Genomic DNA, 16275 nt, shown 5'->3' with positions numbered 1-16275 from the left:
TATTGAGTTCAAGAGATTGAGTTTTTGATTTGCAAGGTGATTTTTGGTTGATTTTTTATTTAATTTGGTAATGGTGTTTATGATTGGGGTTATCTGGTTTTCATTCTTTTTGAATTTGGTAATAGTGTGATTACTTGTTGCTGTTTGTAATGTTTGTTGCTGAATGATGATTGTTCTTTCTTGCCTCTGTTTAGTAATGTTTATTGAAATTTTGTACTTTTTCAATGCATATTTTTATGTGTTATTAGTCAAAGTCATGTCAAGGCCATGCAAATTTATTCAATTCCTCCTACTTCAAACTGCTTATGCTGCTTCTCACTATTTCTGGTGTGTAACTTGTATACTTCTGCATGATTCTCTTTTGATTCCACACAAAGTTGATGAAAAAAACTGATTTTGTTATCTGGGGTAATCTTATTCTGTTTCTGTCTATGTTTTCTTGCTAATGGAACATTCTAGTCTAGTTGTTTAGTGATCAGAATGTTATTCCTTCTTAGCTTCATGGAATGAAAGAGAAACTACATTGCATCCTCAGAGGAATCAAAAACCATTAATTAATTTATATATTATTCATTTTAGTTTTATGATTCTATCAATTTGGTTGTGTACTTATTCTTCTTATTCAGCATAGGAATTTAAGCATTTTATTTTTCTGATATTTCAAAACTATATTTTTCTCAAGAGACATTTATAGTTTTATACAGACAAGTGGTTCTGATTTTAGAATCAACTATGGACAAATAGCCAACAATCTTCCCTTTCCATCATACATTGCTGTTCTAAAACAATTTTTTCGGTTGAACCACCGGTTAGACTGGTTGGACCAGTAAACCTGTGAACCAGTGATTAAAACGGTTTGATGACCGGTCCAGTTTTCAGAACCTTGCTTTTTTCTTTTCCTCTCCATTTTCTCTAGTGATCCAAACAATGGAAAAGTTGATTTTCCATCCATTTTCTTTCTCTCCATATTCCTTCGAAACAAACAGAGTGTAAATCAACTACCCATTACCCCAAGTCCCCAATGCCCCGCAGCCCCATTCCTCTCTGAAATTGGAAGAAAAAATCAAGTCCTCAATCCCTAGCCACCCATTGTCCCAGCACCGCCGCCCACAGCCACCGCAGCCCCACAACCACGTCAACCACCGCAACCACCTCAACCCCGAAGCCCCGTCTCATGTATAGGCATCGTGCATGAGCTCGGCGCCGTCGCAGGAGCTTGACGTCGTCTCCTCTGTTCGAGAGCGCTCTCTCCGTGTTCGCCGTGCCTCCGTCACTGTCAAGCACTTCTGATTTGTTCATGATTTTTTGTTCTGAATATCTTATCCTCTGTGACTAGGAAGTAGGAATCATTTAGTTTGGTTAATTACTTAATTTTGTTCATGATTGTTGTTAGTTGGATTTTAAATTTTGTTTGCTGTGACTTAGAATCATTTTATTTGCTGAGTTAATTTTGTTCATGATTCGGTCAAATTTGTTTGCCGAGTTAATTTTGTTTATGGTTGTTTTTGTTGTATATTAAAGATGGAACAATCATAAAGTGATCAACCGCCACAAGACAATGCTATCAATGCTGTCTAAGAATCCCAAACTGGTTCTTCTCGAGAAAAATCTGATCCAGCTTCGCAATATTTTACTATGATCAGGAAAATTTGATGAGTTGTGTCTTTGATTAGTCGAAAACTTGTTTGTTAATGTTTCTTTTAAAAGTAGAACATTGTGTTTGTCACTACGTGTGTTTTGGTTGTTTTTAGTTACAAACTTTGATGTTTTAAGTTGTATGTGAGCTTCTAATATTAAATTATGAATAATTTATGATGTGAAATTATGAAATTTTGAATTTTATTAAGTTAGAAATTATTAAATTTATATATTTTAAATTATATATAGGTTTATAATAATTTTATTTTATGTTTCAGTAAACTGGTTGAACCTCAGTTGAACCTCGGTCGAACCAATGAACCATTAAACCAGTAACTTCACCGGTTTATTGACCGGTATGGTTCTCGCAACCTTGGAATTTGTACGTCTTTCCATAAATCTTTGTGATCTTCATTTATTTCATAATTTAATAATTTTTATATTCTGTATATAAATGACTCAAATAATGTATATGAAATGAAGAGATTTGCGTGAGTTTCCTGTATTGGTGGTAATCGTGATTTGGTCTGGCATCCTTTTTGTGTATAGAAATTGGTAAATGTTTTCACTAAAAGGAAAATAGGGATGGCTGCTTTATTTAACCATGGACTTTGTTGCTCAATTCACTCCTGGACTCCATCTTTTACAGGTAATCTTGTGTTGCAAGCATCAAAATGGTTGGAAGTGGCCATTTGGGCACCAACGGAATAGTTGAACCATTGCCCGAGGATTTCGATGCGTCAGCTGTGATCAAAGAACCTGTGCCACCCACAGTTGCAGAAAGTGAGAACGTGAAAAGAGCTATAGTACTGGGAAAAAATGTTCACACACAGTGTCTAGAAGTTACAGAACCTGATGCAGATGATGAGATTACAGGGGAAAGGGATGCTTACATGGCAAGTGTATTGTCCAAATACAAAAAATCATTGACTGAAAGGACAAAACATCATTTAGGTTTGATAGCATTTGCTCTTTTAATCTTACTGCTTTCTTGATTGCATTTTCCTTGTTGCATTTAGCACAAAAGCAAATGCTTCATGATAGGATATCATCGTTGCTTTTGTTTGTTCCAACTAGTATTTTTGTAATTCTGTTCATTTCTATGCAACGTTCGGCCCTGTGATTTCTGACTTGACATACAAGAAAGTTTGTTAACTTGATGGTAATACCAACCAAGCATCAGCACCCACACAATACTTGGCACCAACTTATACTACATGTTTAACCTCACCTGCTTCCCAGTTATCCTCTGTTTGCCTAGTATTCCAGCTGCTGAGTTTTTATTGATATGTTTTTATAATTATCCGGGTGGTTTCATTTGAAGGCAACAAATATAATGTAACATTTTTTAATTTTTTCTTTAAAAAAACAAAGTGAGTAAAAATCATAATTGAGATTTGATAGTGGTGGTGCATACAAACTTGTTCGTTGTCCAACCCACAATGTGCGTTTTAGCTATCCTTCATTTGTAGTTGAGATTGTTTTATGTTTAATGTTTTGGCGAAGAATGAGATGCATTTAAGGCTGCTGTGCCTGTGTGAGGAAGTAGATGAAGCATTCAATCACGTATGACAAAAGAAGTCTTCATGTCTATTACATGAAGAGTGCTTTTTTCACTAGTTAGAGGGAAACGAAAAATGTTTATGATCCATTACAATTCATTAACGCATCTATATTATTCTGGCTTCCATTTTGTGCAAAAATTACCTAGAAGATGTGTAGCATTTCAAGGCCTATATTCATTCTTTTAACCTATGGAGTTTATAGGCTATCTCATATAGTCATATACTCGTATGTAATTTGTGAACAATCTATGCCAGGTTACCCTTATAATTTGGATTTCGACTACGGTGCACTTTCTCAACTTCAGCACTTCTCCATAAACAACCTGGGAGATCCATTCATTGAAAGCAATTATGGAGTCCACTCCCGACAGTTTGAAGTTGGGGTTTTGGACTGGTTTGCTCAGTTATGGGAAATAGAGAAAGATGAGTACTGGGGCTATATGACAAACTGTGGTACTGAGGGCAATCTCCATGGCATCCTAGCTGGGTTAGTTTTAGTTTGACTTTGTTCAACATTTTGCAAATTTGGAAAGAACACGATTATATTGTTAAATATGACATTTGCAGGAGAGAGGTCCTTCCGGATGGAATTTTGTACGCCTCACAAGAATCACATTATTCTGTATTTAAAGCTGCACATATATACAAAATGGATTGTATGAAGATTCTAACTCTTCATACCGGAGAGATTGATTGTAATGATTTCAAGGCCAAGCTGCTTCTTCACAAAGATAAGCCAACTATTGTAAATGTGAACATAGGCAAGTTTCTTTATCTCTATTGCCCCTCCTCTCCCGCCTTTTTTTTTACTTTGATGATGTTGACTCATATAGACGGAACTTTGCAGGTACAACTGTCAAAGGAGCAGTGGATGATCTTGATCTGGTGATAAAGACACTTGAAGATACTGGATTTTCACGTGACAAATTCTACATCCATTGTGATGGGGCCTTGTTTGGTCTCATGATGCCTTTTGTGAAACTTGTAAGTTTCTCTTGTTCACGGTACCAAAAATCTTTAAACTTCAGACATGTGCTGTTGAAGTCATATTTGCTATCCCTCTGTTATCTAATTGGAACTCCTATGTATTATTCTACTTTTGTTGTAATTCGTTGTTTTCCATGTCAGCAACTAGCATTTTAGTTCTTGCACATAACCTTGTCTATGCTATTATAGCTCATTGTTGTTTGTCTTGCATTTAACAATTTACAAGTTTAATTGCTTGCCAAAACAAGATTTGAGACCAATTCCTTTAGTGATGTACATCTTACCATCTTATTTTTGAGTTTTTTTTATGTAAGCAATGATGTTGATTATTTTGTATTTTTCAATATCAGGCACCAAAAGTCTCTTTTAAGAAGCCCATTGGTAGTGTTAGTGTTTCTGGCCACAAATTTGTGGGGTGCCCAATGCGTTGTGGTGTTCAGATAACAACATTAGAGCATATCAATGTTCTTTCCAATAATGTAGAATACCTTGCTTCTAGGGATGCCACAATCATGGGTAGCCGGAATGGCCATGCTCCCATATTCCTTTGGTATACCCTTAACCGGAAAGGATACAGAGGTTTCCAGAAAGAAGTGTAGAAATGCTTGAGGAATGCACACTACTTCAAGGACCGCCTTAGGAAGGCCGGAGTTGGTGCAATGCTTAATGAGCTGAGCATCACAGTTGTGTTTGAAAGGCCACATGATGAGGAGTTTGTACGGAAGTGGCAGTTGGCATGCCAGAGAAACATAGCACATGTGGTGGTGATGCCAAACGTCACTAAGGGCAAGCTTGATGGTTTTCTGAACGAGCTTGTGGAGGAGCGTGCTCAATGTTTCAAGGATGGCAAGTTTCAACAATATTGCATTGCCTCAGAAGTGGGTGAAATCTGTTGTCTTTGCCCTTTGCATAAGGGCAAGTGAAAGTTGTAACGGTTCCCAATCTTGGGTTCAAGGTTTTATTTGGTTTATGGTTGGGCATATATGTATCAATGTTTTATCGAGATTTTGATGCACTTGATAACCTATCAGTTTTCCCTATTATTGACATTTTTATTTGCACTTGATAGCAACTAGTTCTTAGAGAATTTTTAGATATTAGCTTGTTATCAACATTCATTCAGAGAATTTATTCTTTAGCTATCTATATATTAACTATTTAGCTGAAATAAAACAAACTATCGATAGTGGATTAAATTATCATATTTTAAAAATTTTGTAAACATAAAATATTATAAAAATCACTTGAGAATTAAAATGTTAAAATGCATTCTTAAGAAACTAATTATTGTAATTTTATAGAACATTATTTGAGAATCAAAATTTCAAAATGCACGTCTGCTAAAATAGGGATAAGTACTTTTTTTGTCCCCAAGGTCTGGGGTCGAAATCAAAATCGTCCCCGACCTTTTTTTTTTTATTAAAATCATCCTCAACATTCAAAAACGCTTTAAAATCATCCTTTTTCGAATTTTTGGACCAAAATACCCTCATCATCATCATTCTCCTCTTCACCTTCCTCACTCCATCACCTCCACTGTCACCAACATTACCACCACAACCACCATCAACACCAACACCACCACCAACACCAACCACCACCACCACTACTACCACCACCAAGACCACCAAACAACAACAACACCATACCACCACAACCACCATCAACAACAACAACACCATATCACCACAACCACCATCAACACCAACATTACCACCACCACCACCAGCATCAAGCCCCTCACTATAACCCCCCCACCCCTCACCCCACTCCCTCACCCCCTCACCGTACCCCCCCACCCCTCACTCCCTCACCGTAACCCCCCACCCCCTCACCCCACTCCCTCACCGTAACCCTCCACCCGCTTCTTCATGCCCCTCTCTTCATGGTCATCATTATCATCATCAACAGATTTTATCAACAACAACAAATTTCATCAAAAATCCAGAAATTCAAATTTCAGCAAGAACAAATTTTATCAACAACAAATTTCATCAAAAATCCAGTTCACAGAAGAAGAAGAAGAAGAAGAAGAAGAAGAAGCGGTGGTGCGGTGCGGTGCGGTGCGCCAGGACGGCAGGGCGGCGGTACGGTGGTATGGAGAAGGAGAAGGTCGTGCGGTGGTGCGGTGCGGTGCGACAGGACGGCAGTGCGGCGGTGCAGTGCGTTGCGGCAGGACGGCAGGGCGGCGGTGCGGTGCGGTGCGGTGCGGTGCGGCAGGACGGCAAAGCAGCAGGGCAGGGCGGCGGTCTCCCTTCTCTCTCCCCTCCTCCCCCCCTTTTCTTTCTCTCCCCAGTCCCCACTCCCTTTTCTTCTTTATTTATTTATTTATTTATATTTATTTTATTTTATAATTTTTTAATAATGAAGGGTAATTTAGTAAAAAAAATAAAATTGAAGTAAAAAAGGACGATTTTATAACGTTTTGTAATGTTGAGGATGATTTTAATAAAAAAAAAAAGGTCGAGGACGATTTTGATTTCGACCCCAGACCTTGGAGACGAAAAAAGTACTTATCCCGCTAAAATACTAGCATGGAATAACACTCAATTCAAGTTTATCAACATAATAAAACAGGTTATTTTTCTTTGGAAAAATCGTATTAGTATAAAAAAAATGAAGATATACAACTGATATGGATCTAGTGTTAAAGCACTTGTGATTTTTTGCTTCTTTCCTTTTAACTTTGGAGCTAGCCTTTTATATTTCATCCTCTTTTTTAAATAAAGTGTGTAGTTTATTTCAATGAATTCTTCACACGTTAACAACAATTTTTTTTTGACTGAATATCTATTGTATAACATGTATATAATATGTCCCATCCAATGCAGCAAATAAACTTTGATCTTTACTCATTAAGTAATTACAAGATAGTAACATAACTACTCTCCGCTCAAATTATTATCCATCTATAAGTAACTACCTATACTCATCAGCAAGGGAAGAATACTTAACCTAATCTCATCTAATTTCATCTCACATGATCCTTAACCTAATATCTCTTACAATCCATAATTGACTTTATCGTCAAAGTAGCTAGAACTAGAAGTACGCCTTACACTATTCAAGACTACAAACTTGGAACTAAAAAAGTAACAACAAATTCCATTTTAGTTAATATTTGATTATAAAAGATTCTATTATATTATCATCATCCAATTCCCATGCATACGGGTTATTAGCTTAGCATCCTCATCATATACATATAATAAAGGAAATAATAATTATTACTTGAACTTAATTAATTACCAAAATGGATGTTGTTTTCATCAAGAAAAGGTTCATTATGATTGCCTTATTGTGTATTGGCAAGGTACCGTTCTATGTGACTACATGTCCAAAAGCCGAGTCCATTGTCAAGTCCATGGTTCAATCCCATCTTAACTCCGACCCTGCTCTAGCTGCTGGCTTACTCAGTATGCACTTCCATGATTGCTTTGTCCAAGGTTGTGACGCTTCTGTCCTCGTTACCGGCTCTGCCACCGAGAAAACAGCATTTGCAAACCTCGGACTTAGAAGATTCGAGGTCATTGATGACCCAAAGACACAACTCGAGGCTGCATGTCCTGGCGTTGTGTCTTGCGCCGATATTGTTGCCCTTGCTGCTCGCGACTCCGTCCTCCTGGTATATATACACAACAATAATAAAATAAAATTTTAAAGCAAAGATAAAAATTTACGTACAGTTAATTTTAAGTGAAGTTGATAGTTGAGAGTTATTAGATGATAATTTAGTTAAACCTGTCAAATCATCTGCTAATTCTTAGCTATCAACTTTACATAAAGACATCTGTACGTGAGTTTTTAGCTATTTAAAACGAACAAGTAACAATATTGACAATATTTTTGTTTGTAGAGCGGTGGATTGAGTTGGCAAGTGCCTACCGGACGTAAAGATGGTCGTGTGTCACAAGTTTCGGATGTTAACAACTTGCCTGCACCTACGGACTCTGTTGATGTTCAAAAACAGAAGTTTGCAGCAAAGGGCCTCAACACAAAGACCTCATTACCTTTGTAGGTAATCATACTAAGATTATATTATATTTGTTAGAGATATAATTATATATATAATTTTTTTGTTAGTTTAAATTTTTGAACCTTTGAAAGAAATCATTTTGTGGGATATATAGTATTTGTTACAGATTAAATTTATTGATTTAAAAAAAAATATTAAACAAATAAAAAATTTCTATCCAAATTTAACGCAAATTTAAAAAACATGTTTGTACAAAAAGTTTGATATGGTTAACTGAAAAAGTTTGATGAGTATGTGGACAGGAGGACATATGATAAGTATCGCAGCATGCCAATTCTTCAGCAACAGATTGTACAACTTCATCGGAAATGGACTTGATCCTTCCATTAACCCTTCATTTGTTCCGCAACTACAAGCACTCTGCCCTCAAAACAGTGGAGGTAGCAACCGTGTTTCCTTAGATACCGGAAGCCAACTGAAATTTGATACTTCTTACTATGCTAATTTGAGGAATGGACGTGGAATTCTTGAGTCAGATGAGGCACTATGGAATGATGCTTCCACGAAGATGTTTGTGCAGAGATACTTAAGCCTAAGAGAGATGCTTGGCTTTTCTTTCAGCCTTGAGTTTGGAAATTCTATGGTTAAGATGGGCAACATTGGAATCAAGACTGGTGCTGATGGTGAAATTCGCAATATTTGCATTGTTCTGCTTTTAACTGACTACTTCAATCAAATAAATGTGTAGCTTAATAGTATATGTGTTTTCATTTGCAAATCATCAAAAGTGTATGTATAATATCTTTTTATTTTTTTAAAGAAAAAAAAAGAAAGTTTTCGCTGGTCATTGATGATCAAATATTTCTCGTGTGAAATGTTACAGCCAAATGTAATTGATGAATGGAGTGAACAATGGATGCTTTTTATTTGCTTATTTTCAGGTACTCTTATGTATCTTTTTCCCTGTAGATTTGTTTAGAGTATTATTACACATTATTATTATGCCTATTATTATATTAGTATGTTTTAATTTGCACATGTAAATGATTAGAAAAATTATATGACGAGATGAATCTACATATACTGAACCAAATGATATGAATATTTACTATTAAATATTAAGTATTAAGTTAATAAATAACGCCTAACATTTCATTTTCAAAATATTTATTCTTTTTGGTTTTTTGTTCGTCGGTAGCTCTGATGGTTCATGGATATATATATATATATATATATCATGGATTGTTCTGGGGATAAACGTAAATGGTTCAATTATTTTAAATAACTTTAAGTAATTTATATATCAATTCCGCTACGTTACTAACAACATTTTTGCTAACTTCTCTCAACTCTGATTTATAACGGTATTTAATGAAAGTGTTTTTGTAGATGTGTCTAATAAAAATATTTTTTTATGGCTGTGTCTAATAAAAATGTCTTTATAGATATATTTCTTAAATGTGTCTCTTTATACATGTGTTTAAAATATAATAATTAATTATTGTTGATAATAAGTTGACAGATAGTATATTAGTACCCTATATTTTTCCTTTATATATATATATATATATATATATATATATATATATATAAAAAACTTGAGCATCGAAAATGACTTAACAATATAGTATATCTTACTTTGTCTCATTTAAATTAGGCTGATAAAAAAATCTAAATTTATTTTATTTAATTTTTATTAATTATATTAATAATTAATAATGATAAATAAGATAAATTTAAATTATTTTGACTGATTTTTTTTGTTTTTTAAATATTATTAAATTTAAAACAATTTAGTAGGAACTAAATAGTGATTTCACAATAATAAAAATATTTAATAATTAAACAAAATTAGTAAAAAATAATTTAAATTTATTTTATTTAATATTTATTATTATTAATATAATTGGGTACTCCCATGAAGATATTATAATTGTCTTCATGTGATGATTTTTTTTTTGACCCTTAGATGATGGATTGTAGGGTTAGATTTTGATATGTTATAAAAGTGTTGTTTTTATTTGAAGTGTGGCCAAATTAATAAATTACACTTTTATACAAAGCATCTTCATAAAAAAATGTTTTTTGCATCTTCGTTTGAGTAGCTCCCATTAATATATACTAAATGAATAAGTTTATGTTTTTTTAATCATTCTAATATTACATATAATAGTTATCCAATGCCATGCAGCTGCAGGTTACAGCTAGCCCTTTAATGAATTTATTGATGAGTTTATGAATTGCTGATGTAGATCAGAATTTTGATCTGCAATGGTTCAATAGGCCTAATTCCCGGCCAGTTTTTAATTTATAGAAGTTACGCGTAAATAATAATGATATAAGTCTTTCCGATGGAGTAGTTTAGCATTATTGAGTCTTTTTCCTTTGTCACTTGTTTTGTATACAGTAATAAGTTTAATGGGAAGTGATAACAATAACAGATAATAAATAGTGACGACAACGACCCACCATTATTCCCCAAATTCATAAAACTTCTAAAACTTGAATTTGAATTTCACTTCTTTCTGATCGTATCTATGAAGTGGACATGGCTAGAGCAAGGTTAATATATATGTATGGTAGTATAACGATAAATAATGTCTGAGAGATAATAAAAAATTAGTATAAATAATTTAAAATTATTTATTTAATATTTATTAATTATCGTTAGTATAATTATATAATTTTAGATATAATAAATATATAATAATTATAATTATAAATATATATTATGTGTGCGTGTGGAAGCGTGTGACTTAGTCTCTAACGAAAGCAACTAGCTAATAACTATAAATGGCAGCATTCACCTCGTTGCTCTGTCTCTGGCGTCCCCCAATTTTCTCGTATCATCATTTTTCTTTGTCCCTTCTTTCACGAATCTCACACTCCGGTCTGTGATTCTTCTTCTCTTAGATCTATTTCCTCATTCTCTTCTCAACTCACTCTTTTTTTCATGTTACGACATTTTTCTCTATCTCGTTCTTCATTTTTCCCTGTCGCTATTTCGTTTCTATGAATTTTGTGGATTTAGCTGTACTTTGAAGATTCCCTCTTCAAATTTGCATCGTACTTACCTGAGTTAGTAAGTTTAGATATTTAAATCTTGCTTTCTAAATTTGATTACTTTAATCATACACTTTTGTGCTGCGTAGAATTTATCCATTTCGGAAATTGTGCAATGCATGTACAGTGTGTTTTGTTTTGTTTTGTTTTGTTTTGGTCATCTTCTTTTGGCAATTATTTTGACATTAAAAAGTGTACTGTAGAAATATTAATATATTGAGCAATAATGAGTGCTACAGAAATAAGGGATCAAAGATTTGTACGTCTTTCCATAAATCTCTGTGATCTTCATTTATGTCATAATTTTTATATTTTGTATATAAATGACTCAAGTAATGTATATGAAAATTTTGTGTGAGTTTCCTGTATTGGTAGTAATCGTGATTTGGTCTGGCATCCTTTTTGTGTATAGAAATTGGAAAATGCTTTCACTAGAAGAAAAATATGGATGGCTGCTTTATTTAACCATGGACTTTGTTGCTCAATTCACTCCTGGACTCCATCTTTTACAGTTAATCTTGTGTTGCGAGCAGCAAAATGGTTGGAAGTGGCCATTTGGACGTCAACAGAACAGTTGAACCATTTTCCGAGGATTTTGATGCGTCAGCTGTGATCAAAGAACCAGTGCCATCCACAGTTGCAGAAAGTGAGAAAGTGAAAAGAGCTATAGTACTGGGAAAAAATGTTCACACACTGTGTCTAGAAGTTACAGAACCTGATGCAGATGATGAGATTACTGGAGAAAGGGATGCTTATATGGCAAGTGTATTGTCCAAATACAAAAAATCATTGACTGAAAGGACAAAACATCATTTAGGTTTGACAGCATTTGCTCTTTTAATCTTACTGCTTTCTTGATTGCATTTACCTTGTTGCATTTAGCACAAAGCAAATGCTTCATGATAGGATATCATCGTTGCTTTTGTTTGTTCCAACTAGTATTTCTGTAATTCTATTCATTTCTATGCAACGTTCAGCCCTGTGATTTCTGATTTGACATACAAGAAAATTTGTTAACTTGATGGTAATACCAACCAAGCATCAGTGCACACACAATACTTGGCACCAACTTATACTACATGTTTAATCTCACCTGCTTTCCTGTTATCCTATGTTTGCCTAGTATTCCAACTGCTGAGTTTTTATTGCTACATTTTCTAATTATCCAGGTGGTTTCATTTGAACGCAACAAATATAATGTAATATTTTTTAATTTTTTCTTAAAAAAAAACAAAGTGCGTAAAAATCATAATTGAGATTTGATAGTTTCGGTGCATACAAACTTGTTCGTTGTCCAACCCACAATATACGTTTTAGTTATCCTTCATTTGTAGTTGAAATTGTTTAATGTTTAATGTTTTGGTGAAGAATGAGATGCATTTGAGGTTGTGCCTGTGTGAGGAAGTACATCAAGATTCAATCATGTATAACAGAAGAAGTCTTTCTATCTATTACATGAAGAGTGCTTTTTTCACTAGTTAGAGGGAAACAAAAAATGTTTAGGATCCATTACGGTTCATTAATGCATCTATATTATTTTGGCTTCCATTTTGTGCAAAAATTATCTAGAAGATGTGTAGCTTTTCAAGGCCCATATTCATTCTTTTAACCTATAGAGTTTATAGGCTATCTCATATAGTCATATACTCATATGTAATATGTGAACAATCTATGCCAGGTTACCCCTATAATTTGGATTTCGACTACGGTGCACTCTCTCAACTTCAGCACTTCTCCATAAACAACCTGGGAGATCCATTCATTGAAAGCAATTATGGAGTCCACTCCCGGCAGTTTGAAGTTGGTGTTTTGGACTGGTTTGCCCGGTTATGGGAAATAGAAAAAGATGAGTACTGGGGCTATATGACAAACTGTGGTACTGAAGGCAATCTCCATGGCATCCTAGTTGGGTTAGTTTTAGTTTGACTTTGTTCAATATTTTGTAAATTTGGAAAGAACACGATTATATTGTTAAATATGACATTTGCAGGAGAGAGGTCCTTCCGGATGGAATTTTGTACGCTTCACAAGAATCACATTATTCTGTATTTAAAGCTGCACGCATGTACAGAATGGATTGTGTGAAGATTGCAACTCTTCATGCCGGAGAGATTGATTGTAACGATTTCAAGGCCAAGCTGCTTCTTCACAAAGATAAGCCAGCTATTGTAAATGTGAACATAGGCATGTTTCTTTATATCTATTGCCCTTCCTCTCCCGCCCTTTTTTTACTTTGCTGATTTGACTCATACATACGGAACTTTGTAGGTACAACTGTCAAAGGAGCAGTGGATGATCTTGATCTGGTGATAAAGACACTTGAAGATACTGGATTTTCACGTGACAAATTCTACATCCATTGTGATGGGGCCTTGTTTGGTCTCATGATGCCTTTTGTGAAACTTGTAAGTTTCTCTGTTCACAGTACCAGAAATCTTTAAACCTCAGACATGTGCTGTTGAAGTCATATTTGCTATCCCTCTGTTATCTAATTGGAACTCCTATGTATTATTCTACTTTTGTTGTAATTCATTGTTTTTCATGTCAGCAAATAGCATTTTGGTTCTTGCACATAACCTTGTCTATGCTATTATAGCTCATTGTTGTTTGTCTTGCATTTAATAATTTACAAGTTTAATTGCTTGCCAAAACAAGATTTGAGACCAATTCCTTTAGTGATGTACATCTTACCATCTTATTTTTTAGTTTTTTTTATGTAAGCAATGATGTTGATTATTCTGTATTTTGCAATATCAGGCACCAAAAGTCTCTTTTAAGAAGCCCATTGGTAGTGTTAGTGTTTCTGGCCACAAATTTGTGGGGTGCCCAATGCCTTGTGGTGTTCAGATAACAAGGTTGGAGCATATCAATGTTCTTTCCAATAATGTAGAATACCTTGCTTCTAGGGATGCCACAATCATGGGTAGCCGGAATGGCCATGCTCCCATATTCCTTTGGTATACCCTTAACCGGAAAGGATACAGAGGTTTCCAGAAAGAAGTACAGAAATGCTTGAGGAATGCACACTACTTCAAGGACCGCCTTAGGGAGGCCGGAGTTGGTGCAATGCTTAATGAGCTGAGCAGCACAGTTGTGTTTGAGAGGCCACATGATGAGGAGTTTGTACGGAAGTGGCAGTTGGCATGCCAGGGAAACATAGCACATGTGGTGGTGATGCCAAACGTCACTAAGGGCAGGCTTGATGATTTCCTGAACGAGCTTGTGGAGAAGCGTGCTCAATGGTTTAAAGATGGCAAGTTTCAACAATATTGCATTGCCTCAGAAGTGGGTGAAATCTGTTGTCTTTGCCCTTTGCATAAGAGCAAGTAAAAGTTGTAACAGGTTCCAATCTTAGGTTCAAGGTTTTAGTTGGTTTATGGTGGGGAATATATATATCCATGTTTTATCGAGATTTTGATGTACTTGATAACCTATCGGTTTTCCTTTTTATTGACATTTTTATTTGCACTTGATAGCAACTAGTTCTTAGAGAATTTTAGATTTGTCTTGTTATCAACATTCATTCAGAAAACTTATTCTTTAGCTATCTTATATATTAACTATTTAGCAGAAATAAAACAAACTATTGATAGTGGATTAAATTAAATTATCATACTTTAAACATTTTGTAAGCATAAAATATTATAAAAATCACTTGAGAATTAAAATGTTAAAATTTATTCTTAAGAAACTAATTATTATAATTTTATAGAACATCATTTGAGAATCAAAATTTCAAAATGCGCATCTGTTAAAATACTAGCATGGAATAACACTCAATTCAAGTTCATCAACATAATAAAACAGGTTATTTTTCTTTGGAAAAATCGTATTAGTACAAAAGAAAAATGAAGATATACAACTACATGGATCCAGTGTTCATCAATTACACAGCCTTGTTTTGCGTCAAATCTAAATTGTGGACACTACAGTGTAGCAGTGAAAAACTTGCTTCCAAATTCTAATAGTGTGTATAATTCATAAGTCTCAGATTGCACATGAAAGCAAATCACCTCTGATTTTTTGCTTCTGTCCTTTTAACTTTGGAGCTACTCATTTATATTTCATCATCTTTTTTAAAGAATAAAGTGTGTAGTTTATTTCAATGAATTCTTCATACATTAACAACATTTTTCTTTTTTTGACTGAATATCTATTGTATAACATGTATATAATATATTAATATGTCCGATCCAACACAGCAAATAAACTCTGATCTTTACTCGTCAAGTAATTACAAGATAGTAACATAACTACTTTCCACTCAGATTATTAGCCATCTATAAGTCACTACCTATACTCATCAGCAATGGAAGGATACTTAGTCTAATCTCATCTAATTTCATCTCACATGATCCTTAACCTAATATCTCTTACAATCTATAATTGACTTTAACAGGAGTATCTAGAAGTACGCCTTCCACTGTTGAAGACTACAAACTTGGAACTAAAAAAGTAAAGACAAATTTCGTTTCAATAATGCCAGGGAACCAAGATGGTTCCAGCAAAATACCAGCAAAATGCCTCTGGATGAATACAAAATCTCTACGTGGATGTTGCTTATGCTAGGCATTAGGATGTTTCTTTCCTTTGTAAATTGGATGGTTCTGAATCTTTTTTCTGATTTATCATGTTTTAGGCATTTGGAGAGGGAAGGATGGTGAAGGGACGGAAGCTAATTGAATCAGTTTCTGTGATTCACGTTGAAATGATACTGAACGTATCTCCTCCTAATTTGAATGTGGTAAAACATTTAATAACCAATCTTTTAAATCATAAATAAATAAAACTAATTACTATATTTATAATTAATTAAATTGTTCTATTTTTGGCTAATTTAAAATTGGTTCCATATACTTTTTCATTTCGTTTTAGTTAATATTTGATTATAAAAGATTCCATTATATTATTAATTTACTAATTCGACCAAAATTTATGCACGTAAAAAAGATGTGACATTTTATTTCTCTAGTCACAATTGCTGCTGATTATATATTGTGTCACAATCTAATTGTAATGAGATTGACTTTGGTGATCCTTTTCTTC

General features: G+C 34.2%; 1 protein-coding gene and 2 pseudogenes across 1 annotated transcript; all 3 read left to right on the top strand.

The window, feature by feature from the left end:
• Positions 1-2312: 2312 nt before the first annotated feature.
• On the top strand, positions 2313-5113 carry LOC107615852 (serine decarboxylase-like; annotated as a pseudogene).
• A 2362-nt stretch (positions 5114-7475) lies between these two features.
• On the top strand, positions 7476-8914 carry LOC107615853 (cationic peroxidase 2-like; annotated as a pseudogene).
• Positions 8915-11746: 2832 nt separating this feature from the next.
• On the top strand, positions 11747-14831 carry LOC107617635 (serine decarboxylase). The gene is made up of 5 exons (XM_016319446.3): positions 11747-12046; positions 12908-13139; positions 13220-13413; positions 13498-13634; positions 13987-14831. The coding sequence occupies exons 1-5, from the start codon at positions 11767-11769 to the stop codon at positions 14557-14559; spliced, it is 1416 nt and encodes a 471-aa protein (XP_016174932.1). The 5' UTR covers positions 11747-11766; the 3' UTR covers positions 14560-14831.
• The last annotated feature ends 1444 nt before the right edge of the window (positions 14832-16275 follow it).

Source organism: Arachis ipaensis, chromosome B9, assembly GCF_059453495.1.
Source record: "Arachis ipaensis isolate K30076 ecotype BB chromosome B9, ASM5945349v1, whole genome shotgun sequence".
Taxonomy (NCBI): domain Eukaryota; kingdom Viridiplantae; phylum Streptophyta; class Magnoliopsida; order Fabales; family Fabaceae; genus Arachis; species Arachis ipaensis.
This window is presented reverse-complemented; position numbering and strand designations above follow the sequence as displayed.

Bases quoted from the DNA above. Each gene is read 5' to 3' on its own strand.
- LOC107617635 (XM_016319446.3), top strand. From the start codon at position 11,767: ATGGTTGGAAGTGGCCATTTGGACGTCAACAGAACAGTTGAACCATTT. The intron at 12,047-12,907 runs GTTTGACAGCAT...AATCTATGCCAG, and splicing joins AAGGACAAAACATCATTTAG to GTTACCCCTATAATTTGGAT. The intron at 13,635-13,986 runs GTAAGTTTCTCT...TTGCAATATCAG, and splicing joins TGATGCCTTTTGTGAAACTT to GCACCAAAAGTCTCTTTTAA.